Source organism: Corapipo altera, unplaced genomic scaffold (assembly GCF_003945725.1).
Source record: "Corapipo altera isolate COAL_440 unplaced genomic scaffold, ASM394572v1 46, whole genome shotgun sequence".
Taxonomy (NCBI): domain Eukaryota; kingdom Metazoa; phylum Chordata; class Aves; order Passeriformes; family Pipridae; genus Corapipo; species Corapipo altera.
Window position 1 is genome coordinate 5,558,163 of NW_020884883.1, and position 27,386 is coordinate 5,585,548.

Genomic DNA, 27,386 nt, shown 5'->3' on the forward strand with positions numbered 1-27,386 from the left:
GCTAGAGTTTTAAATCCTCCTGCATGAAATCATAGTACAAATTCTGGTTTGACAAGTCTTTCCTCTGACTAGCCTTACATCCTGGGCCAGCTTCCGTCTAGTTTTGTTTAAGAGATCGGTCATCAGACTTGATATAACACTGAGGATCACACTGGAATGTTTTTGGTCACAGACCATGAAGAAAATGCTAAGTGGTTGAGAAATAATACATCAGTAGAGTATATTTTGAAGTAATATAGTTCTAAATGCCTGTTACAACTGAGATCTTAGTTGTGATAGGAAATAAATCAGATTCTTATGGAGTCTAAGTTATCCTGGAGTCACATTCATCATTCTGACATCCTCTGACACCACTTCTGATGATGTAGATTGGTAATGGGTTCTTCTTTCCCCTGACATGGATCTTAGTAGCATGGCTTCATTCAACAATACATAAGATCAACACTTTACAAAATATGTAATCCCAAAAAAGTGTTTTACAAAACATTGTATAAATTTTATAAAAATCTGTAATGTGAGATGTTTCATCTCTCTTTCATTAAATACCTGTCATGTACTTGTACACTGAGCTGTTCTGGTACCAATCCAGATTTTCTGTATGATTGTTAATTGACTTGACCTTTTGCTGCATTTTACAAGAGGACGTAATGATACAAACTTGTTCAGAATTGACAATGCTGCAACACAGTCATTAACCAAAATGTTGCTAAAACTCTAGATTCCTTTTTTTTTTACCTTTGCCTCACTAATCCCATTGAGTGCAGCAGAATGTTCATCAACAGTAAATTAAGACTACTTTCTCGACAAAGAACAGTACCAAGCTAGCTGGTTTTAGACAGAGCTCTTTTTTTGGCAGAATTACTCTTGCATAGTGGAGTTGCAACTTGGTTGCCACAGGGGTGGTAGAGGTACAACCAGCTGGAGTTCACATTTGGTGAACTAAGTTTGCAGTACAGCTCACAATGTGTCTACAAAGCAATTTTTCCATGGTGTTCTGGCACGGAACTTACTCTTAAATTATTTTCACCTTACTTTTCATTGTTGTTCTCCCCCTACATTGACTGTGTGTCTTCACTTGTGTCGTGTTAGGTACTAGTCAGGATATACATAAAATATTTCATATATTTTGTTACTGATTGAATAAACTCTTACACTTCTCTTAATAGAATTTTAAAGGCAGTTTTGTTTTCCTAATATCTATTCTACGTATGATGGTACTTTAAGCTGATGTGTATGTCCATTACAGGAACACAGCAGTCATGGAATCCATGGGGAATAGTTATCATTGGGAAAAGAGAATTTATGTAGATGTAAGTGGCTTACTCTGAAGGTCATAATTAGTGAGTTTTGTGATTAAAATTTTGTCAACCTTTTAAAAAATGTCTAGAGGCAGTGACTCATTCTATATAGCATTTACCTTTTTGACATACAAGCCTGTTAAGAACAGGTGCAAAAATGTTTTTAGAAAGTGCTTGAGTCCTGTTTTTGAGAAAAGATGAGGCAAGAGGTGACTTCAAAGGGAAATCCCCTTAGAATATGTCTAAAGTAAGCAAATGTATATATTAAAATATTAGAACTGTAGCACAGTATTTTGCAAGGCCTAGTTCTCCTTTTTCCAGGTCTGATTTGGTTTCAATAGTTTAGTTTAAGTTCATTATTGTTGTCTGTGTATCAGGATTGTGCACTTATCTGAAAGCAAGGTGAGTTCTGTTAAACTGCCCTTGAAGTCAGCTGGGATGCTGATAAACTCAGAAAATTGGGTCTTTGGTAAATGTTGTAATAATAATAAAGATAAGAGTAAGATAATGTGAAAATAAAGACATTTTTCTCCCCACATATTGCTTAAATTTCTTTCCCTATTCTTCGATGTTGTGAATGAACCAGAAAATACACAAAAATATGCCAAGTGGTTTTGTATGCCCGGATTATATAACTCATTCACAAGCATACTTTTAAGGCTGGTAATTTTGTATTATTTCTTTTGCATTGATTGTAAAATATATATATAATTATTAAATGTTAGGAGTAATGTTGAGTAAACTTCATTTTTGTTTATCCTTTGTTTTAATTAGTTTATAAAAATCTTTAATGAAACATTATACTTCCTTGCACAGCCTTGTTTTTGAAAATCTGAAGTGGGTGCACCTGCTTCTTGCCTTCATGATTATGGTTACATTTGTTTGCCTATTTAAAACATTTTACAACATGTCACATAGTATGAGAAAAAGTTTCCTATTTTCTCATCTTTCACATCTTTCATCAGGAGAAGAAAAAGATAGATAGGCAAAATGGACTTTATGACATACACTAGTGTTTAATGTAGGCAAATCACTAACTGATCATTATAACAAACACACTTAACAAAATTAATTGTGTTTCTAGGTTCCATGGTTCCTTTCTCCATGCGGATTTTACATGCTGAACTTCCTCAGTACCTTGGTAATCCTCAAGAATCACTTGACAGACTTCATAGTATGAAGATAATCTGCGCCAAGGTAACAGCATCTCCATGCGCTAACATTTCTTAATGTTTAAGAAATAAATTTTGTTGTCCTTAAAAAGAACATTAAGTTTCAATGATGGCTTGTTTTACTCCCATCTTGATCCAAATATGGAGCTCGCTTTTAAAAGTAATGAAGTGCCTCTTTCCTTTTAGGAGACACCCTTCTCTACTCTGTGGTAGCTCTGACTCAAATGAGTAGAACAGGGGACAGCTTTTGTGCTTTTGCCAGACAAGATGTGAAGGACAGTGAGCAGATGTGTTAAAGGGCGAGTAGAGGAGATTTCTTTCCTTCACTCAGCTGCATCCAGCTGAAGACAGTTGTTAATGACCTTGATCCTTTGGAAATAGTCTTGATTTTTCAGAAATAGTCCAAATAGCTGGATTTGGAAACAACAGTCATTTGGGAATATAAGTACAACCAGCTGAGTTTGTTTTGGGAGGTTTGGTTTGTTTTGTCAAGTAGTATAATACAAAATTATGGCCCGAATTATAACATGGGATTTGTTGGTGCTGAAATTGGAGTCATGGGGTTGTGAGCACTAACTTTTTCCTCTAAAACCAACATGCTGACAGTAAGCATTTGTCCTTAAATGTTTTTTACATCTTTTCCGGGCAGTCTAATGCAGCAGTGATTATGAATTGTTACCATGAGATAAAGTCTAGAGGAAATGCAACATTATTGCTTTATCTGTGACACTTGAAAGTTCAAAACTATATAAGATAAATACATGCAATTTATTTTCAGTATTCCGTGGAAGTTTCCTATATTTACTTCTTAAATAACTTGGATAAGAGAAGTGAAGGGAAATGATAATTGCCAATTGTGTAGTTATATGGCCTCACATATATGAAATCAATTTGCTTCTAGCCCAGCAATGGCTAGGATAACCAAATGTTTACAGTAAAAAGTCCAGTTCTTTGTATTATGAGAGGAAAAATGAATGGTTTAAGCAATAAGAAATGAATATGGCATTTGTTACAAAGTTGGAAAAAATTGATTTGGAAACGGCTGAGAGATGTATCTAATTTGGCCAAGAAGTGCTACTTCTTAGCACTTCATAAATACAGTTACCTGTTGATGACCATCTCATCTCATAATATTCCTGGCAGGCTGTTCACTCCAGCCGTTTTCTTTATAAATGGTCCTCAGTTTGAAGTAATTCTGTTCCTCTAGGAAATGCTATATGCCTCTGTTGCAGGATTTCCTGGTGCTTTACTAACATTTACCTACCCTGGTCTGGAGCAGATCGACTGTTTCATATCTTTGTTTTATGCAATCTGGTTATCTGCCCTCAATCATGAAGGTGCCACTAGATTCCAAAAACTGAACTTGTTTCTAAGTTCCTTCATCTTGTAACAAAGAGAGAAAACTGTATGAATGTGAATGAGGGAGCAACTGCTGAGCAAAGGTGTTCATCAGGCATCTGGCAAACTATTGAAATGGCCACATCTCAGTTACAGTGTGATTAGCCACGATTCTCCATAGATTAGAGATTGTTGGTAAATAGAGGAGTGAAAGGAAATTAAGTCTCTCCCTCCTCCCCCTCCTCTCCTTTATAAGACCTTTAAGTCATCTGCAACCTTGTGGTGTCTGCCTCTGCTCTTTTCCTTTAAGTGCATATCCTTAGAACCTATCCAGTGTACCAAGGAAGCTTTTAACTATAATACAAGATTTTGTTTGAATATGAACTAGGCTGATCATTTGTTAAGTAAGGGAAATTAGATATGCTGGAGAAGATGAAATAGAAATAAAAACAAATTGCAAATTATTATATACATATTTCCCTCCCTGCTAAGTTCTCGAAGAGGGATCTGTTTACTCCTGTTCTCACTCCATCAACTGCTAGTTACCTAGATCACTACAAATTATCCCTTTTGCCCTTGGGGGAAGCTTTTTGAGTCTGACTATATGTCTTCTGCAAGCTCTTCTGAGTAGTCCCCTGTTCTCTGCACTTGATGTTGGTTCACAGATTGTCACCTCTTTGTCTCTGCCTTCCTGTGTTTGCAAAGTTTCTCCCAGGATGGTGTGTTCAATTGCAGCAAGAAAAAGAATGATCTCCCTTTGGTTCTTTCACTTTCCACTAGAGTTAGGATACAGTAGCCAGGACAAGCCATTGTCTCTGCCGATGGATGCTCCTTTTTAAAGTGCAGTACACAACTACAAAAAAATAAAACACACCATCCTTCTCAGAGAAATACTTCTGATCTGTTGTTCTAGACACCTCATTGCAGATTACTTCATTTGTTTGCATTCAGTTAAATACTTTGTCTTTTGGAGCAATTCAAAGACTACAAGAGTGTGAAAGGTCAGCTTGTATACCTAACTGTTTTTAAAAGACAGTTGTAAATTGGTGATAATTTAACCATTTGAAGTTAGGGTTGGCTGACATGTTTTGCTTTTTGTATGGAACACTATTTGTCCAACAATCTCTCAGTCTCAATTGGACCATTCAAGAATAACGTTTATAATGCTTATAAAAACCCAAGGCAAAACCAAGAAAATAACATAAAGGATGTACACTCATTAGTCTTAATATTTCCATGTGACACTTGGGAACCATTTGGGTTATAACAGAATTAATTGGGGAGCTTTCAACCAAAAGCCTCTAGTGTTTTACTTCCGTATTTTAAAAAGTGGAAAAATAATCTTTGGTCATCCGTATTTACAGAAGGGCATAGGAATAGTCATTATGTAAATGAGATGAACTTGGAGTCATAAAAGCTAGAAGAAAGAAAAGACCTATTAGCTCACCTAGTCTGTCTCTTTGCAATGCAAGGTTGTTTTCTAGTTTTTAATGAGCCAGCCTATGGAGCTGAGGCCACATCCCCTGGGAGGCTATTCCAGGGTAATGCTAATGCATTCTGATCATAAGAAAATTTGTCTTTATATTTCATGTCTATTCCTTAATGTAACTATGGGGTTTCTTCCTATCCAATACTTGCTTTTAATCTGCTTAATTCCTTCTTGCTTTTTGTTGTATATATTCTACAAACACTTGTCAACTTTAGATTAGCTATTCCAGTTAAACATGTAATCATATTTATTTTGGTTACTTGGTCATTTCAGCCCCCATCTCCTTACATATTCTGGTACCTGAAAGCAGGTTTGGAGGTTGGGTGCAAATCATTTTCCATGTATATATTTTTCCACATATCTGTATATATTTTCCTTCGATGATGTTTTTACCTTTTCCAGTATTCCTGCAAATTTCTAATCAAGATCTGGTTAGATATTTTACATCTTTGTCTATAGGTATGACATTTGGGAAATAAATTATCTGTAGTGCCAAATGGGTGTTATAGCTTGGGGGAGGAATCCCATGAAATTGTTACTGCCTCTGTGTTATTGCTGGTCTTCCCAACATGAACTGCCTCAATGAGTTCTTGCCTCTGTAAGTCTGCTTGAAATAAATGGTCTCTGAACAGGCAGGCAGTAAGATTAACAATAGCAATTTAAATCACAAAAGGGTTTGTTCTTTTCAAGTGTTCATTTAAAAACATAGGCATGATCACTTTAGTGCTAATAATACTGAGTGCTACAAAATGCTTACCTGGAGACCAAAATGTGAAAAGAACAACAGTTGGGCTTAACCTAAACTCTTCCCTTGTTTGTGCTACGCTTCCTAGATGTTTGAGGGAGAGCTCCTGGAAATGCTCACACCTCATCGTATAATGTATTTCACTTTTAAAATGTAATCCTTCAAGTGCCAGAGCCGTACTGGGCTCTTCTACCAGGTGGGTGGAGCAGTGGCAAATGGGTTAACATTCCTGCTTCCTAAAAAAGCCTCTGCCAATTGTCAGAAATACTTTGTGCCATTTGTCCATCAGCTACTCTGTAGTTCCACCACTCTCATTCATGCGGAGTTATGTTCCTCCCTGGCCCTTCCATACACACTCTTCATATCTCCTAATCTTCTGTTTCACTTCCAAATCAGTGAACTTTCAGCCTCTTAGCTACTGATTATTTTGGGCTTTCATTTTCATTCAGCTTCCAGTTCTGGCTCAGTTTCTTAGGTGACATAAATATTCTCTTTGTCATATGTTATTTAAGTCTAGAGGGTATTTGTCTTGACACCTTGTTTGGTAAGTTTGTAGAAACTACAATGATCCTTGTACCAGTCTGAGTACTCAAAAAGCTGGAATTCCAGAAGCACCGAATAAGGCTATTTTGATTAAAAAACTAGTGCTGATGAAAAGTTGTGGAAGAAGGAATTAAGGTATTAACAAGAGATACATAAGAATAGCAAACTAGGGATGCAAATGGTGGTATGAATAAATTAGTAATTCCAGCACACAGGCAATGGATAGGGAATGAAACAGAAGACTCAATGAAGTTATACTAGCCAGTGAAACTAATGATTGTGCATTTATAAATATTCAAAACAAGAAAAAGCATAGATCATATGTAAAACTGATGAAGTAAATTATAGACGTGTTCAATCATATTTTTGTTTATAATAGGAATATGGGTGGTTAGAGCTATCTCATATGATATTGCTATAGTATAGTTTACCAGCTAAGTATTTCATATCAAACTAATGGCAATAGCTTACACAGAGGAACTGTTGGAATCATTAATGTTACTATTAAGCAATTCTTGGAAAACTGGGGAAATGCCCAGATACTGGAAAACTGCAGATGATGTTCTTATACTTAAGAAGGGCAAAAGAGATAAACCCAGGGAATAAAACAATTAGCCTCAAATCAGCACCAAGCTCTGTTTTAATTACGTTAAGTTGAGGTGAGGGCTAGATATCCCCAAGTAATGTCACAGAATGGTTAATGCAATGCTCTAATTTTATGCGAATATCTAATTCTTTCCTTTTTGATTATGTTAGTGAGTACATTTTCAGAGAAACTTGTCTTTTTAAACAAGACAGCCTGTCTCCTTGATGAAGGCCCTTTGTTATGTTTATACCATTTCAAGAGTAGAAACCTTGAGCCTTATTGAGACTGAGAAACCATCACTAGATATTTTGTAGGGGAGGAGAAAGATCATGGGGTTTAGACCACAGAAAATAGATTATAAAGTGGTTTGGATTTGTGGGAGAGAAGAAATTTTTTTCTCTGACAAGGTGCCTTATTGTACACTAGGCTTTTAACACTGAAATGTGCCCCTTTTGTTTCTAAGTGATTTCTAGGTGGCAACACTGCTTTTGAAAGTGGGACCGAGAGTCAATCCTGCAGCCATGCCACTGCCATCTCATAAATTGCCACCTATCAGCTAAGCTGCAGTATCTAATAGTATATGCTCATAGTCTCTCAAAATCTGAGATAAGGCAGTTCAGTCAGCCCTTTGTGAACAAAGTTTACAATAAATCATACTACCTTGTGTTTGTCATGGGCTAACAGTTCTTATTAGCCTGGCTCAGCTGGCAGGTGGTAACTGCTCTGCTTTCATTGTCTCTTCTTGCTCCTTAGTTCTTGTAGCTAAATTTATGGCATCTAACTTCAAGATTTCATTCTAGTCTGTGAAAAGAGCTTGGTATCTCATAGGGCAATTTCTTCCAACTTTAAGATGTCTAAAATTGGTGGCATGAGCTGGCATTCTGGTGGTAATGATTATCTTCATTGGCGGCAGAAGGCACCAACACACTTTCTGAGACTAGATTAATTCTACCTGCCTTTGTTTTGGAGGATTTCCTGCAATGATTTTTAAGTGTTCCCTTATGAAGCACTGAGCACAATAGGAAAGCTTTGTTGGTGTAGGAAAAGACATTTACTTTTTATACTGACAGAAGCCAAAAGCTCTCTGTCTGGAAGTGCAGTCAGTCCCCAGAAGAGGCAGTACCCTGTATTTCCCTCACTGGCAAACCACAACAGCTGGTTAAAGAGCAAGTGACCTTAATGTTTTTTGAAGGAAATCTCAAGCATTGTTTTACAACCAAAGTTATAAATCTATAACAGGAAAAGTGGGGTGATCTGTGGGAACTGAAAAACAAATTTGGAGAAACTGTAATGGCATTAGGAAAAGCGAAGTTGACTTGCGTTTCAAGTGGAGCCTTGCATGCATATTTTGAAAGTGCTTAAGACACAAGCTTCATTAAATATACGTTTTCATTCTTCCAGTGAAACAACAAATGTTTCCTTCACTCAACAATTTACATGATTTAAAATCTATGAAAAGTAAAAAGAAGCAATAAACCCTAAAGTTTGAGAAGGAAATTGCAGTAAGAACTAAGAGGAATACTTCAATAAAGACAAAAATATGGAACTAGAGCCCATACTTAGGGTGAGGGAGTCAGGAGGCAGTGGCTTTCTGTGAAAAAATCAGTTTATCTTGTGTTGTGGTCATTAACATCCATTCTCTGGTGAAACATATTTCGTATTTTACTTAACAAAATGTGAATGTCCCTAGAGTGTGCTGACATTTAATGTTCTGTAAGTATCATAAGCCTGAATTCTAACATCCTTCTACTGTACAATGGCTTTCTTACTTTGTGCACTTGATCTTGCTATGGTAATAAGTAGCAATCTTGAACTGTACCTAGGTGAAACATTCCTGCATGAATTGGTTTACATGTAGTCTGTCAATTGTAGATAATTTGCATTAAATATATAGTGCTGTTTAAACTCTTGTCGGTTACTTTAAAAAATTTACTACAGATATTAGAAAATTTGGAACAAGGCTTAGCTGAAGATGGAAGTATGACTAACATTACACAGGAGAACAGACAAGGTAGGTATTCTTTAAATATTTTTTTCACAGACAGTGTGTTTTTATTGCTTGCCTAAGTATGCCAGAAATTTTCACAAGAGTGCCCCAGAGTGGTTAAAACAGTATTTTTGTAATCTCATTGTCTACTCAGCCTCCAAAATGATACACTTGTACTTTTATTTGCTGGAATTAATTTTACAGTTTTGCCCTTGATCGAACTGATGCACTAAATCAATTCTTTTTCCTACTTAGAAGAAACAAAGAACGTCTGCTATCCTTTAGTGATGAATATATAAGTGTATTGCTGTTACAGCTAGATGGATGTTTCATCTTAAGCCTTGTCTGACCAACTCCTCTCAGTCCTTATGTCTGACATCCACTCAATTTTTTCAGATTGAACTGCCATCATACAATGGCTACACTGGCCTAGGGTGCTGCTGCATAGATGGTCTAGTCTCACTGTAGCTGCATGGTGCTTAGACTCCTGAAGTCACTAGAAAACACCTAAGGCACTAGAAAAATATTTAGATTATGTTGAGCTACATCATCATTTTCATGATTTTGTGTCCAATTATGTTTTCTCCTATTCCTTCTATCTTAGTTGCGTAACTTCAATAGTACAGGGTACATTACTGCATAAAAAGGGGTGATCAGGACAAAGTAGTTGTCCTGCATTTTTTTTTAAACGGAAGAAGTCATTTGAGTATACTTGACAATTGGACAAGAGGTGACATTTCAGGCACTGCTGTGGATTATATGGACCCCTTATAGCGCCTGGCACAAGTTCAAAACATCACACCAGAAAAACAAAAACCTTTTAGCTTCAGCTAACAGTTCTAAGGAATGTTACCAACTTCTTTCCAGGATAATATTCACCTGGAGCATGTGGGAAGTAAAAGTCTGGCTCTGAGATAGGAAGAAGCCAAGCAGAGTTAGTACCAGAGTAAAAAAATTATTATAAAAAATTCCTTAAAACAGTGTCTCTATAGAAGGGTGCAGACCTGTGTAAACTATTCTTCTGCCAGGTCTTCATTTTGACTGGATGTAAAAACAACCTGAATGTTTCACTGTATTTGACTTAATACACCTTCTATATGTCCTAAGAATATTAACACGTGAGTAGAATATATTACAAAAATGTTTGCAGATACAGTTGAACACCTTTACTACTCTTCTCAATAGGGTTAGGAAAAGGGGAATCATGTTGAAGATTTATCCACAGCTCTTCAGGAGTTTGTGTTCTTGTGTCTTGTATCTACAATTCTTTTTGCCTCTGTTCTACTTACTTTTCCCTGTTAGCCCTTTCTACCAGATTTTTGTCCTTATGCCCATATCTTTTCCTTTTTACCATTTTAAAACTAGGATGTTGGTCCCCCATTAAGATACAAGGACTTCTTCCTAGATGTGTCATGATCCTGTGTCCTACATTCTGCCTCGCTCATGAGTTTCTAGCTCCTTGCTTTTCCTCTCTGCTGCTGCTTCAGAGCTCAGATGGCCTCAGGAGGAGGCATAGTTAGAAAATCAGCAGCTAGTAGTTACCAAGGGACATGGCTGCAGAAAATTTGGAGGGATCTTTGCATGTCTACTATGCAGCTGCCTGTAGGTTTAAGACTGCCAAAAAGCCCACGGGACTTTTGCAGAGACTCTTGACTGCTACTGTCTGTAGAGGTCAGCCAGGTCTGCTCCCTCTCTGCTTCCTTGCTGCATTTGTAGCTCCAGGAGGCTGATAATGGGTTTGCTTTCTTCCATCTGAGACTAGCTGAAGCAAACCTTATTAACTTTATGTGAAGACAGCCCTAATTCATTATAGGGATTATGCTTAGCCTGTAATTTCCATGCTGTGGGTGTAAGGAGGTGCAACACCAATCAACTTACCATGTACATCTCCTCTAGTCTGGAACAGAACACCTCATTTGCCAGCTTTTCAGCAGGCAGAGAGATTTAGCATTGCACCACTTGCCTGCACCACACGTTCTACAAGATGCCAATTTTGCAACTTCACAGTGCACAGGACACCTATTGAAATGAATGGCAGTGAGGAGTACAGACTCCTTGATGAATAACAAGGAAAAGGAAGTGCTTAGAGTGGAAACATGACTGCATGGACCTGCAGAGAGGGTTTCAGGCATCTCAGTAACATACAATGATCTGCTGGTGGGTTTTTGGTTTCGTTTACTGCTTTGCACGTTTTCTTTAACCCCTTTCTGCCAGTGCTAAGAAGCCTCATCACACAGGGCTACACAGGAATTTCCAGATGAAGTTCTGTTCAGTTTATATCATGGACTGAAGACATCTGGCCTGCCTGCTTTGAGGTCCTTTTTTGAGAACTGTAGCTGGTGCTATCTGATTGTTAACAGAAAACCTAGATGTCTACAGTGTAGGAATCAACATGTAACTTGTCACCTAAGTCCTAAAAAGCTGAGTGTGGTTACCAAACTATGAGGACATGCAAAAAAGGAGGTATTTACTTAAGTGAAGTAATAAAGGGGAGTTATTTAATTATGTCCAGGTTTTAGACACACCCACAAGGAAAGAAAAAAGGAAATGTGTCGTGAGGTATTTGCTCATGGTTTACAGCATCCTCTCCATTAGTAGCACTAGCATTCTGTGGTCAAGGGGGAATTCTAAAACAAAAAGCTAGGACTAATTAATGATTTTAAGTTTCAGTGGATGAAATACTGGATTCAGTGTTGAGCCCCATGATACCCCTCTTTTGACAAAGATAATTTGAGAATATTCATGAGTTGGGTTTTTTTTGTTTTGTTTTTGGAGAGGATTGAAGGATTTTTCTTTTTCAGGAAGGAAAGTAGACATTTCACCAAGCTCTTCTTATTTGTAATGACATTTTTGTGTGCTGAAAGAATTATCTGTGTAACCTGCCATGCTTTCATCAGAGACTACATTAATGACACAAATGAGTGGTCTCAGTTCTCACAATTTCATTGAAATAGCCTCTTCTCCCTTCCCCCCACCCACTTTCAAAACATTACCGTGACCTTGACAGCTGATTGACTGAGACACATTTCTTTTTCAAATGTTCTAAATTAATAGTCCTGGTGTTTATTTTTGAGGATTAGAGGAATATTTCTAGCATTGATCTGGGGTACTGTAACACAAGAGAAAATAAGGATCTGTGTGAACCGTTCTCTTACAACATCAGGAGTCTGTCTGCAAAGAGAGAGGGAGAAATCTGCTGCTGCAGCTTTTAATGCCTGCAAGCTCCAGGAGCATGGGGAAAGCAGACAGGCTTGGCAGATTTTTTCCAGCATATCTCTAAGCCAGAGGCAAGCACACACAGTCCCCCACTCAGACATTTCTCACTCTGCATGTTTTGGCTCTGGAATTACATTCTAGCTGTGTTTAATTTTTGAATTTATCACATTTAATGCTGTAGATTAGGTGTTTTTAAACTGATGCTCATTATCACTTGGATCCTTTTATACACCTTTTGTTCTGATGTTGGAAAATGCGTGGCTTATTTTGGTGTTTAATATTTGACCTGAGCTGAAAGCTGAGTGGCTGTCTATTGCTCTGCGTTGTTGCATCGTGTTTGTTACCCAGAGCTGCTTGAGCAATTCCCTCAGAGAGATGCAGAATTCTCTGATGCTGCAGCATGGCTGGGAATTAAAAATTCTAGGCTAAAACCCAGTGGTGTTAACGAGAGGGACCTTTCAAAATCGTAATTCATAGGACCAGTAATTGATGGCAAGAAAGAACCTCTAATTTATTTGTGCAAATTCACAAGCTGCTCTTATTTTGCAGCCTCTGTTCAGCTGTGGAGGTCACGTCTGGGCCGGGTGATGTACTCGATGGCAAACTGTCTGCTAATGATGAAGGTACGTGGGTGGCAGAACTGCAGAGGTACCGTATATTCCAGAAGAGGATGTCACAGAAAGTGCAAGTGAATTACTGGTGCAGAGATAAGAGAAGACTACCTGACAGTACATGAAGGTTTTGCTGAGTGAAGTATTAATTAGACTTAATAATGTCTTATTTAATAGATAGCTATTTGCAGTAATGTTCTTTGGGAACATATCTGTGCTTATTTCTCCCCAAATCATCCTAGACAACATGCAATAACAATACAGAATTTGCATTTTTAAATTGAATTTTTCAAACACTTAACTAAATGCTCTAATTAAAAGCAATTATGTGCTCTATCTTTTTCAGACTGCATTAGGAATGTTGCTCTGTTTGTGAGGATTAATAATGTTGTAGCTTTTGTAGCTGATGAAGATCCAGAACATCTAAATACGTCCTCCCCTGTCAACCGATTTCAGTTGTAATATATCATCTTTCAAGTTTAAATCCTCACTAGTGGATAGAGGTGGAATAGAAAGGAATAAAAGCAAAAGTGACTAGCCTCCACAGTTGAGTTTTTTTCCCTTGATTCCTCCTTACTTTTTTCCCAATTCTACTCCATTTGGTACCACCCACTTAGCTTTCTCCTTGTATTCAGGAAGTAGAAATAAAACAACTTCTGCCAATCCCCTTGTGGTCAGGGAAGCAGAGCTATGGTCATTCTTGCAGCAAACTGCTATTACCCTGAGCTTAACTGTACTTCACAAATCAGTTAGCACAACAGCCTCAGAGCAGGGCCATCAGCAGTATAATCTTCACAGGCCAAGACTTGCACTCCTGGCTCCCTGCTCTTCAATTGCCAAAGGTCGTGCCAGATGTGATCCCTTGATGTTTACTAAGGTACTTCCCAAAGAGGGCTCCATTATTAATATTATAATAGCTCAAAAAGTATGCTTTTCTTTTTTTCTAAATATAAGAGCCATTTATCCAGCTTTACATGAAATGGAATATCCTTGTTATGAGAATTAGGGAAAACATATATTTGTTTTCGTAATTATATTGCGATAAAAATACTTCTGTCTTGAATAGAAATAATTGTCCATTAAACTATGAGATATTTTTAAGAATTAGCAAACATTTGTGTTTTGAGGTAGGTACATGACACAGGTTCGTTTTTTAAAGAACTTCCTTTTTCAAAAAACAAGTGAAGAAAAGCATGATTTGCCATCCCAAACAAAGTAGAATATATAAATAAGAAAATGCTGGTATATGTATTTTCAAGAAGTTCACTTTTCACTGTGAATTGTTCTTAACTCTTTCAGTGTTTTTCTTCTCATGTACACACAAATCCACATGCATGCACACTTTTTACCTTCCTCTGGTTTGGTCTAGTTAGTGCTATTTTCTTTGAATAATAGAAATGTATTTCTGAGTACCGATTACCATCTTTTTGAAAATGATACTTCAGAAATACTACAGCTCAGATACTTCTTAAGACCAGTTGTATTCAGGGCATATCTCACAGCTGTTAAATTGTAGTCCCATGGTAACTTCTAGATTATCCACAACTGCATGTTGCATTTCAGTGCATTGGCTATAGAGTAGTTGTGAGTCTTTCAATTTTCAGAAATATCTCTAGATGATTCTAACATGCAGCAGTGCTGAAATCATCTTCTCCACTTTGCATAGTATTCAGCAAGAAACTATTTCTTCAAATAATTTTTAAACACACTTTTCTAAGTTCTCCCATGAACAATTATATTAATTGAACAAAGTTCCACCTTTTTTTTTGCTGTTCTGTAATATACTTTAAAAACTGCATTTGTTTTTATTCAAGTATTTCAAGTATATGTAATTTAAGAAAAAAAAACAATTTCATTCTCCAAGTCAGCGCCATGTATTGCCATCTAGTGACCACTCACAATATTGCAACAGGGTTATGCTTGATCCCCAGGTACTGTTCGGTGATAGAATACCTTGTGCTAGTAGTAGATTAATAGTAATAATTTATTAAAGTAAAACTATATGACATCAGTATGAAAAAAATAAAAATTTGCTATCTTTCTTTAAGTAACCTCTTAGGCCAAAAAAACTACAGTAGTATTTAATCTTGTCAGGGCTGATGCTTGAAAATTAAAAAAAAAAACTTCGATTAGATATTGGCATTATAACTATTTAAATCTACTTTAATTATCCTCAACTCTAATTAGGTTTATTTCACATCATGTCTCTTCTGCATTACTTCTCTGAATTAAGGAGTTCTGTTTATATAGCGCAATGATTTTTGCCTTTTTAAATATGGCATCATTGGTTTCATAGTTAAACATCTCATTAAATTATTGAGATGGTGTATTATTTTGAAGTTAGTGAGTGAAGCTCAAGAAAGTGATTCACCCAGACTTGTGCAGGAAACCTGCAGTGGAACCTGGGACTATCTGTCCAAGGTACTGAATTCTGTCTGCTGTGTCCCTTTATCTGTGTGACCAGTGATAGTTCAGTAGAAATTTAAGGCAGTCTTAATACACCTTATTTTTCTGATCATCCCTCTTTCTTTGTACAACCTTTCTTAAATGGATTCCAGCTTCCTTCCATGCACCACTACTGGACCTAACCAAATGATGAAGAAATGGTGGATCTCAATCATAGCAACTGATGTCAATCGGCTTTCCCATTTCCTGTGAACAAAGGGCAGCTTAAGGAAGGATGTGGAAATACAGCAGGAAGAGAAGGGGAGACCATGTAACCTGTCACTGTAGGCTTCCATTTATAAGAACTGTGGGCTTAAGTCACTATGAAACCATATCCTGAACATAGCAGCCTGAGGAATATTCATTTAAAATGCAGCTGATGATGTGCATTGCTTCATTTCAACTCTAATTGCAAAATGTCTGTCACTTTACTAAATCACCATGGAAGTGTCTTGAAAACTTTTAGAGTTCTTTTCATCTGAGCTAAAATCGCTTTTGACATTATCTTACCAGACTTTTATCTCTCTAAGGAATAAACACTGAAGTATTTTCCATATATATTATAAATGCACTCTAATTAAAGGCACATTTTGTGCTTTTTAGTTTTTTTCAGTGTTGTCTTAGCTTTTGTAGAACTTGCCCTTTGTAAAACAAAAGCATTAGAATTGATTTTAATTTGGGTCTAATACAATTAAAATTGTACCAAGAAGAAGTAACAGCTTGTGCTAGTAACACAAGGAACTGATGCTGAAAGACTTTGGTTCCTCTATGATTTAAAGGAGAAAGACTGCATGAATCATCATGTCTTTTGCCTAACTGTGCTGCAGTACAGCTCTTTGGATTCACAGCACTATGAATCTCTGCTTTCATAACCTTTCCACAAATACACTAGATAGAGAGGAAGGGTAAGGTATCCTTGTCCTCTTTCACCTAAATAAAGTATTTATGAACTGTATGCTTTGTAGAACTAAAGCTGATTTTTAATCTAGGGGTTATTGAACCTACTCTCAGACTTCTACACATTGTGATCATTTATGCTTATTTCTAAATATTTCATAATTAATATTTTAAGTAGTTAAGATGGTGATGAGGGAAACATGAAAATGTATGATGCAAGTGACCAAGAAGGGAAGTACAATTATACTGCAGTGCTTGAAAGGAAAAACATAACCTCAGCTGAAATTTTTGTGCAAGTAGGTCCAGTGAATTACTAGAACTATTTTGGATTAGTATAGGTAATGTTAGCCCCAAATTTTTATAATAAAAGAGTTATTGTATTATAAAACAATAGGCCAACTTTCATTCATATCCTGAATTGTGCAATTTCAGTCCTTCTCTTGGGATTTTTTTTTATGAAGGTGTGGAAAATCTGAAGGCTCTTAATCTTTAGAAATTAAATACCATGATAATACTTCAGCCCTACCTTTAAGTCTTAGTATCACAAAATGTAGTCATTGGGATTTTTACTGGCAATACTTAACGTGTTTTACTCCTCACAACTATACCTTGTATCAATCAAGACTTAACTCCTCTGAGGCACTGTGTATTTATCATTCTATCAGACAATTTCGGTTGTATTAAGTCACATTAGCAAAACTGTGAATGACAACAGTCTTTAGTAAGTGAGATTAAATATCACCTATTTTACAATATGCCCCATCATAAGGAACTGCCAGATAAGATGCCTCTGTGACTGGCCACAGAACAGTATAATTCTGTATCCATTACCAGTAATAAGTGTGAATATATCATGGCACATTAGATTTGGAATAAACTCTAAATGTTAATAATTAATTGTTCAGAATTAGTGATTATACCCACAATATACAAGTTGTTTGCAAGGTCCTGCAGAGTGCTTCCTGGGCTATTTAAGTCAGCTTCTACAATTCTAGGACATATAATTCATCTCATATACAGATCACACTCCAAAGACTTGTCTTGATTTTTGTTTATAAGAGACTATTAATATGTTCCACATAGAATGGTTTGGGTTGGAACAGACCTCTAAAGGTCATCTAGTCAAACCTCCTGCTGCCATGTGCTGGGACATCTTGAACTGGATTGGGTTGCTCAGAGCCCCAGCCAGTCTGACCTGGAATGTTTCCCAGGATGGGGCATCCACCACCTCTCTGGGCAATCTGTTCCAGTGTTTCGTCACCCTCACTGTAAAAAATTTCTTCCTTATATCTAGTCTAAATGGACCCTTTTTTAATATAAAACCATTACCCCTTGTCCTATCACAACAGGCCCTGATAAAAAGTTTGTCTCCATCTTTCTTATAATCCTGTTTCAAGTACTGAAAGGCTGCAAGGATGTCTCCCCAGAGCCTTCTCTTCTCCTGGCTTAACAACCCCAACTCTCTCAGCCTTTCCTTATTGAGAAGTGTTCCAGCTCTCTGATCATTTTTGTGGCCCCTCCTCTGGACCTGCTCTAGCAGGTTCATATTTTTTTATGCTGAGAACTCCAGAGTTGGATACAGGGTTTAGTACTTTGAAGTGCATCCTTAGGAAAAGAAATTCATTACACCTGGGGAACATTGCTTCCTCAGACTATGCAGGAGATGAAGAAAAACCACCTTTGCTAGTAGCTGTGTTCACATTAGGGAAAAGTTAAATGAGTACTATATTTTGACCAAGAAAAATGGTAGGGTAGAGAGTATTCCAAGATGTCCTTGTAGTTTTGAAAGATTGTTCTTTGTTGTCTTTTGCTTCCTAACATCCACCACAAACTCATGTATTAAGTTGAAGGGCAGGACTGTCAGGAAGCACCAAATTATTAAAACACGGAGAGTCTTCTGCCTTTACATAGCCTGGCCTCTGTAAGTGAAGGCAGGCACTTCCTGCCTCTGCTCGAGGTCTCTCCAAGGAGCTGTAGCTGAGGCTGGCACAGCCCTGTGCCCCGTGAGTGTACCCACAGCGTGTCCTCAGTCAGCACAGAGTACATGCAGTGTTTCTCATGTGTGCCTGCCAAACCCTGTGTAGCCAGGCTCTGAAAGTCAGGTACTGCCCAGATCATTGAATTACTGTAGTTTAACCATGAAACAGCTGGACTGCAGGAACCAGTCACAAGGCCATTTCTTTCCTGTGGGAAATGGGACCATGGTTTTGTTTAATATTCTGTCACTGGTCGTTAGCTGGAAGGTACAGTGGCACTGCATCTTGAGTAGGCAGATCTCAGAGCTGCCCCTTGCCTGCACAGCCTTCATGTAGATGGGGAGTGGTGTCACTCGCAAAGGTTTCTGGAAATCAGACCCAGCCCACCCTTCACTTAGTTTTAGCCCAAGTGAGTTTTCTATTTAGATTACCTGCTTTTATGCAGTATGGTAGAAAAAAATCAGCAATTTAGGTGAAGAGACGGAAAATGTCGTTTCCCTTGGCAGTAGTGCTAGTTTGTGATCTGAATATGTGCAGAACTGCAGTTTCTGTCGTGCAGTGTTGTTCACAAGTCTGTGCACAGGCAGTTCCTAAAGCTTCGGAATATAGTTTGTTAAACCATATAAATTATACATATATTTGAAACATGAGACATTTCTCAAGTATGTATACCCCCAGTCACACAGAAAGTGCTTGACTTTTATCCTAAATCATAATCTAAGCTGAAGAGTAAATGTTTCAGTTTTTGGCGTTTAGCTACTGAAAGAATATGATCCAGTTAAAAAAAAAGGGAAAAAAAGATCCCCTGTGTATGCAGTTCCCATATAACTGAGAAAAGACCAATATAATCAGCTACTAGTCCCTACAGTGATTGACAGAAATTTTGTCCCACTTACGAGTTGCAATTACTTTAATTCTGTTTGAGTAAGTCCACATAAAGGGTGAAGAATGCTGATCTTAAATACCTGATTGTGTGCTTTTTACCCTTAGGACTATGTGCTTGCTGTAGATGCTTACCACACCGTCATCAAATATTACCCACAGCAAGAGCCTCAGTTGCTGAGTGGAATTGGAAGGATTTTCCTTCAGGTATGCATTTTATTCTAAATTTGCTAGGTAATATTGCTGTTGATAGCTATGTAGAGAATAATTGTTGCATTTAAAACTATAGCTATTTTTATAGGGCACATGTCAAATTGTAGAGGCAGTGGTCAAAACAAAACTCTTCTACTATGTGATATTAGATAAAACCAGGAAATATGAAGCACCTCTAGTATTAAAAGTGTATTAGCAAACAAAGAAAATGCTGTGGAAAATCATGCTGGTAATTTAATCAAAAAGTAACATTCTGCGTTCTCTAAAACTAGCAGTAAAGCTCCACTGATGTCAGTGAGCCAGAATTTCACTAAAAATCTCATGTCTCACTGCCTCAGACTGCATGCAGCTCTCAGTCACACTAACTGCCATCTTTATCCTGAAAAAAATGAGTGTCCTTCTTTTGTCCAGATTATATCCCTGAGAACACAGGGGAGGACACATTAAAAGAAAAAAATAGGACAGTACAAGTATAATAAATGTCCGTGTAACCATACTTAATGATTATAAGTAAAAATAGATGTCTTTTTGTTTTTCATAGAATTATTCATATAAATAGCTATCTGATTGTTTTAACTCTTAGTATCTCGCAAGTTCTTTGCAGTTCTTCCATATTTCTGATACTGATATTTCAAACTTTTTTATCTGCTTACTTTTTATTATTAGTGATAAATCTAATTTTGAGTTGTCAAGTATTTACAAATTATCTTATTTGTGACATTCATGTTCTAAAATTATATTGAAATGGAGTAATTTTCTCTTGATAGATAATTGTTAATATTGTTTGCTTGAAATCATAGAATGTCATTCAAATTAAATTAGGGATTTTCAGTTCTCAGCAGGAACATGCTTTCACAGTGTGGTAGGCATGTCTGTCTTTAAAAGTATCTTGTTTAAAGTGGATCTGCATCACTATAGAACAATTTTATAATATTGGCTGCATGCATTAATTATTATCTAAATAGGCAACCTAGTAATTATGCATATTAATGAACAGTACTGTAAATATGCATAATACTATTGGAAATGGAAGTTATTAATAGTTTTGGTCTTACTGAGAAAATGACTAGGTACATTACTGGTACTGCCTTGCTGACGAGAGTGTCTGCCCTAGTGTCACACTCTCCAGTCTGTTTGTAGCTCCATTTGCTATAGAAAAATTGTCACTCCCAGGAGGAAAGCGTCTCCTGACTTACAGAGTCATTTGAAGGCATTGACCTCCTTGGTTCTATCTGTGACAACAGGGCTTTAGGGCTTAGTGGTTCTACTGTCAGAACTGGACATAGCAAAAGGGGATATGGGAAGTCCTGGATGTTTTCATGTGATCTAGACAGAAGTTAAAAAGAATCATTTCTGAATGCAAATGTTTTCCTTTCTTCTAGCACCTTAAGGAGATAAGGTTTTATTGTTTGGCTTGTTGTCTTTTTCTGTGACACAATCTTCAGCTCTCTCTGGGTGGTACTGTTGCAACAGATGCAAGATTTTGATATATTAAGAGGAATAGGCAGTGTGCAGGTAAACAAAGCCAAGAAGTTCAAATTAAAGAAAGACAAATGTGTTGCAGGCCTGGGCACCATCATTTTGGTAAGATCACTCTGTGGTATGTGTGCACGGTTGACATGGCACTCTCTGGAAAACAAATAATATGTCTTGCAGGTAAAATGGGAAAGCAATTTTCTCATGTTCAAGTGTTACAACTTCTCAAAAACAGGTAATGATTTCCAAATAACCACATATTGTGCTGATAACTTTGAAGTTTTTCCAGGAGAGGTGTAAGGGAGCCAGATTCCAGTTGCTTATCAGCCACAGATACTGTTTGACAATAGACATCACAGATACGAAAGAAAACAGTAATGTAGAATGAAGTGTAATTCAGGAGTTGAACAGAAAAAAATTGTAATCTTTTTCAACATGTAAAACTTTATGTGTGATTTACTTTTTCTTAATTAAATTGAGCTTACTAGTTTAAGGCATCATATCTTCTTTATCTTCACATGTAAGTGGAGCATAAAGAGGTCTAAATCTGAGGTATGGCCTTTAGCTGTTGCCTTAAGTAAGTGGGAAATGAGGATGAGAGAAGTGAAGAATGCAGGAAAAGACAGAGACTGTCACAGAGAAATTTTCAGAAGCACTGTAATTCTGTCAGCAATCACCTGCCCAGTAAAACAGAAATTCACATGAAATGAGGAAACACATTTTAGTCTCTCGGATTACATTGTATCTTGCTAATAGACTCTGCTTATTGACCAACCTATCCAAGTTTGCCGTCTAAATAACTACATTAAAGAATTTAGAAATTAGAAAACTGCCTGACCCTACCCTCTGTAACAGATTGCTGCAAAACAGAGTCAAAAGCAATAAATAGGAGTATTTAAGAAAAATAATCTCAGTTTCCAGACAAACAACAAACTTAAACACATAATATATTAGAGCATCCTTGTTAGAGGATATGATTATTTGAGGTTATGCTAATTATGATTAGATACTGAAATCACACTTTCTGAACTAAGTTAAATAAAATTAAGTGATGAAGACCCCTTTAAACTTTAACATTTTAATGACTAATTAAAACTAATTATTTCTTTAACTGCTCTTCCCCTCCCCCCCAAAAAAAGTAAACTGTTTCCCCTCTGTGGGAAAAATGAGAATTAAGAGTTTGACATGTTTGTTGAGAAGATACAAGATGCTGCTAAGAAATGAGAACTCTTCTTGATCACAAATAATGTGTGATTAGTCTCAAAGCATATTAGATTTGGACTCATCAAGCTCCCAGTGGAGCAAACTGGTGGCTTGCTTTAGAAATTGATTATTCTCATGGTTAAGGAATTCCTTCTAATTTTTAAGCTAAAAATACTCAAGGACAGATTCATTTACACTTGTGCCAGCATTATCCTCTAGTTAAATGTAATTATTTTCTTGGTGATTTACATCTTTAGTCTTATTTATAGAGGGAAATTGTATTCTTTGACGTTATAACTGAATGGATAAGATTTTAGAATGAATGTTTGTTTTGTTTGAGTCCAATTACATTACACCTGGGAGAAATGCATCTGTTTCATGAGATAAAACTATTAATGGCTATTCCAGAAATGCTTGGTAGATGGACAGTTGCATCTTTAACTGCAGTGTTCAACTGAATCATCTCATAAATGTAAAGAATAATAATTTCTTTATGTTGACAAGGGAGAACTCTTGTGGTTAGAGGAAAACCAGTATCTGTTTAATATTAGTGGTGTTAGTAGGGCTTTGGATACTTGCCACTATGATATTCCCATAGCCAAATTGGGAAGAAATCAAGATGAAACCTTCAGGTGGATGTTTGCTGTCTCTGAAAAGTGTAGTTGGAAAGTCATTCACTGATGACTATGACTTTCTAGATGATCTTTTCCACAAGAATGTCTGTGGGGTTTGTAGTGCTTGTATTTTTTGGTTAGGTACTTGTATGATGAAATGAAAAGCATGTTTGTAAAAAGTACAGATGATGCCAAGCTTGGAGTGGTACAGACACTAAGAAGGGCATGATCAGAATGCAAAATAATCTTGACAAGTTGAGGAACTGAAATGTTAAATTGACTCTGATTCAAACAGCAAAAGGCAAAATGCTTCCAAAGGCTGGGAGTAATGTACAAAATGGGAAGCAACAACAAGTTACTGTTCTGTAGAAAGGAATTAGGTTAAGGGTAAGAAAATACACATGGGTAAACCAGTTGGACTTCAAAATACCTGGTGTAAAAGCAAACTCCATATTCACATGTGAAATGTAATATGATTCTTCCATTCTCACTGCTGGAGAGAGATCAGTTGGAGTGTTGTGACATCTTAGGTGAACGCTTGGGGAGCATGTGAAGTAACAGGAGAGAGTTTAGAGAATAACATCAAGAATGATCAGAGAAACCAGAAAGCATTATCTGTGAGAAAGGAGTGAACCCTGATTTGCTTGAAAATGGATTCTTATTCTAGAAGGAAAAAGTAAAAATTTTCAGATATGTAAAAGGCTGTTAAAAAAGCGGACTTATACCATTCTCCCTGACCACTATGGACAGGACAAAAAGTTGAGGTAAAAACTGTAGTAAGATAGAGTGTATTTTGTAATACTGAGGCAATTTAAGAATTCTGGATAAGTTTCCTAGTAAGACTCAGATGTGTAATACTCACTGTCAGAGAACTTTAAGGAAACTTCAACACATTTGTCACAAACATTTTCATAGTGTTGTCCTGTTCTTGAACAAACAGGTGATCTCTTAAGGGCTCCTGAAATCTCCTCACCTGAGGGCTGCCTGGTTTCCATGGCTGTATGCTTCTGAACTAATTCAGTTTTACTCCTTTTGATAGATTCTGATGGATTTATTTTACTCAGTACTAAGTACTTCTTTACTCAGTACTAAGATCTTCTTCCATCTCTCCAGCCTGAAAGTACACTGCTAATTTATTTTCCAAGGGAGCCTTCTTCAAATATTTTTTTTTCATCTCAAATAGCAATGTATGTGACATACTCTTAGGTGAAATACCCCATCCTTTCTAGAAATCCCTTTGCTCATCCCCTCCTCCCATAAAATCTGTAGTTTTTTATGCTAGCTTTCAAATCTCTCCTTTCAGCCTGCACGACCCACTCACCAGTGTTTCTTAGTCTGCAGATGGACTGTCTCCCCAGTTACCTCAGTGGCCCATTGCATTGGGGTTGTTTTCTGGCATGTTGTGGTGTGTGGCCCCTGGCTGTGACCCAGAGGTTGTGGGTTAACCAGCTGTGGGTCCTGTGCTAACTACAAGGCTACCGTATTCCAGTTCTCCTGCCTTATTGACAGCTTTTGCCTGTGTCCGTCTTCCTACAGAGTAACGCCCAGTCTCACTGGCAGTGGCTCTGACCTTGTCTCATTTTCAGCTACTTTATGAACTCTGGAGTTGGTTACAACAAAAGAGCCAAGCGAGGATTGTGGGCCCTCCCTGCCCTACAGTCCATGAGTGCTCCACAAACCCCAGCTGAGGCCTTAGGCAAAGTGCACATGACTTTGGGATGCTTTCTGTGGCCTTAATATGGCTCTTCAAATACATTGTTTGATAACAGGTGTTACCCAGTCATCTTGGTGCCAAACAATTGATAATAGACTTTGATATATTTGCTATGTTTTGTGTCTTACATCTTTCTTTGTGAAAGATATAATCAGGATGTATCTCTTTTCTTTTTCTTGTGGTAACTTTCTTATGATTTTTCTGTCTAGATTGGAGACATAAAAACTGCAGAGAAATATTTTCAAGATGTTGAGAAAGTGACTCACAAATTGGATGGACTCCAGAGCCAAATTATGGTTTTAATGAACAGGTAGATAATTTAATAGCTAAATAAAACATTTTAAAATACAGTTTTGCAAAGTATGCAAGGTGATCATTAAACCACCCTTGAGACAATCCTGTTCTCTTTCTCTCTTTTTTGTAACTACATCTGTCGTGAGACTGAATGGCATACAGACCCAGGAGATCTGTATTACTTGGTACAGTCATATTATCCTGCATTGAAATTGTGATCCTTCAGTTGATTTTACAAAGCTTTTTCTCATTCTTCCAGACATTGCATATTTTCCCTCTGCTTTTCCAGTATGCATTTGCATAAGTAACTTTTAGGAGAGGAGAAGCTATTTTGGGCCGTTATCCTACAATCAGATCTGCCAGGAAAGTTACCGCCTGGTAGCTTCAAAGCATGCTTGAATACATTGTAGTAAATGGAGCTGCATGACGGGGGCTCAGTTTGCAGTGGTTAGCACATGGGCTTAATATATTTAGAAGATGCTATTCAAAAGTGCTCTGAAAATGATATGGCTAATTTCATGAAGAGAATAATTCCAGGAAGAGAGTATCTGCATTTAAAGTACTAAAAACACGATGAAGACTGTTGCTTTGGTAGGCAGAATATATAATAGCTGAGTGATCCAAGTTGTCATTCCATTTGTCTGTAAATCAGTGTCTCCTTCACACCGTGAAGAACAAATGTCAGAAACTTTCACATCTAGAACAAGAAAAATAAAAAATGGTGTGCATTCTTTTTTAAATGTATTATTACCTTGGGTTTTTCAGGAGAACTCATTTATATGTCACTTACTTTCTAGAGCATTTCTCCACCTTGGTCAGAATAATTTCTCAGAAGCTCATCGATTTTTCACAGAAATTTTAAGGATCGACTCATCAAATGCTGTGGTAAATCTCCAAATTGCTACGTTTATAATGAACACCTAAATTATTCTCGTAATACTTCATGCATGGATTTAATTAGTACCCAGAGTATGCTCAGAGCTTTATAGAAAAATTGGACGTGGCATGTGTACCAAAGGGTTTTCAGTGTACATAAGGATAAGATGGAAAACGGGATGAGAAATTAAGAACCAGTCTATATGAAGGGCATGAACACTTAGGGATGCACGTAGAAATTCTGAGACGTTCTGTTTTATCACAAAAGCACTTTTTTTATTTGCAAAAGCACTTTTTTTTTTGCAGTCACTGTTTTTAGTGTAGGCATGCATGTCAGGAAAAGAAATGGCAGTTCTCAACATGTATAAGATTACCTTGATTTCACACAACATTGAAGGGATATTTTAGTTTTAAACATGACATTTCTAACACATTACATATCAGAGCCTTGGGCTACTATCACAAGTGGACATCAAAGAAGAGCTATTTATTTACCTCTGGGTTTTCTACACCTGGCAGTTTTCACTGCATGGTCATGTAAGAGTATTTCTAAGAAATCAGGCAGCTCACCCCCAATAGTCTGATCCAAGGCCATTTAAAGGCTGAGGGGACTGATTTTAAGAAGCACATGAATTGCATCATTTTGCAGGCTGTAAAATAGTGTCTATTATAAATCACAAAAGATCTGTAAGGTTTCCTGAACGTAGAGAAAAATATTTCTTTTAAAAGGCTGTGTTCTTCCTTTATCTCCAGCTTTCAGAAAGTGCGAAAGTTTCTGCTGCTAAACATGTTATATGACTTTGTACTGTTAAAATCTTTCGGTAACTCATAAAACCTGTTTTGTGTGGTAAGGAAAATGGAAGCTGACTTGATCATTTATGATGTATTTAGACTGCCCTATCTGCTGGATTTACTTGAAGTCAGTTGTAGATGCCTTTGTGATAAGATAATATCTTCCTGTTGCTTATGTGGATCTTCTATATGTAAGCCAGAGAGAAAAACGCTTCTGAAGATATAGTGAAGTCATTAAAAAAAACCCTATGAAAATGACAGTATGCAGAGGCTCATGTAGTTTCTGAAATCTATTTCACTTGGCTTTCAAAATTAACTGATGTCCTATACTATTTATATTTCAATTTAGACTTTGTCTTTTAGAGTTTCCGCTCTTAGAACTCAGCAGGTCCTAACTGGCACAGGGTGGATCTTGAGAATAACAAGAAGAAAAGGACTGCATTGTATAATTGATAATGTATTTTAATTTTTGTACACAAAAAAAAAAAATAGTAATTCTTAGCATACAGTAAATCTGTTGTAAATCCAGATGTTAGACTTTTTTCTTTCTCTCTCATCGCTTGTAAATACATACATATATATATATATCTCCACACACACTATTTATTTACAATATATTTCTCTCTAGGCGAACAACAATGCTGCTGTTTGTCTTCTTTACCTGGGAAAACTGAAGGATTCCCTCCGGCAATTGGAAGGAATGGTTCAGCAGGACCCTAAACACTACCTACATGAGAGTGTTCTCTTCAACTTGACCACTATGTATGAACTCGAGTCGTCTCGCAGTATGCAGAAGAAGCAGGCACTTCTAGAGGCTGTAGCTATCAAAGAGGGTGACAGCTTTAATACCCAGTGTCTCAAGTTAGGGTAGATCATTTCCAACTAATTTTTTCCAGCAAAGAAAAAATTTAATTTTTTTAAAATTGTATATACTCTTGCTGATGTGTAAATGTGAAATAAAGTCTACTCAATTATGAATATTCAGTGGCATTAGTATAGAATCTGTTGGCTCTATACAG

General features: G+C 36.9%; 1 protein-coding gene across 1 annotated transcript in view; it reads left to right on the forward strand.

Annotated features, from left to right (window-relative positions):
• TRAPPC12 (trafficking protein particle complex 12) overlaps positions 1-27,360 on the forward strand; it is a 48,496-nt gene extending 21,136 nt beyond the window's left edge. Inside the window, exons 6-12 of the mRNA XM_027641099.1 lie at positions 2,383-2,495; positions 9,110-9,182; positions 12,924-12,997; positions 19,294-19,392; positions 24,615-24,715; positions 25,497-25,584; positions 26,996-27,360. Of these exons, the coding sequence (XP_027496900.1) occupies positions 2,383-2,495; positions 9,110-9,182; positions 12,924-12,997; positions 19,294-19,392; positions 24,615-24,715; positions 25,497-25,584; positions 26,996-27,238 (791 nt within the window). The 3' untranslated portion in view covers positions 27,239-27,360. The remainder of the gene's footprint in view (positions 1-2,382; positions 2,496-9,109; positions 9,183-12,923; positions 12,998-19,293; positions 19,393-24,614; positions 24,716-25,496; positions 25,585-26,995) is intronic.
• Positions 27,361-27,386: the final 26 nt, after the last annotated feature.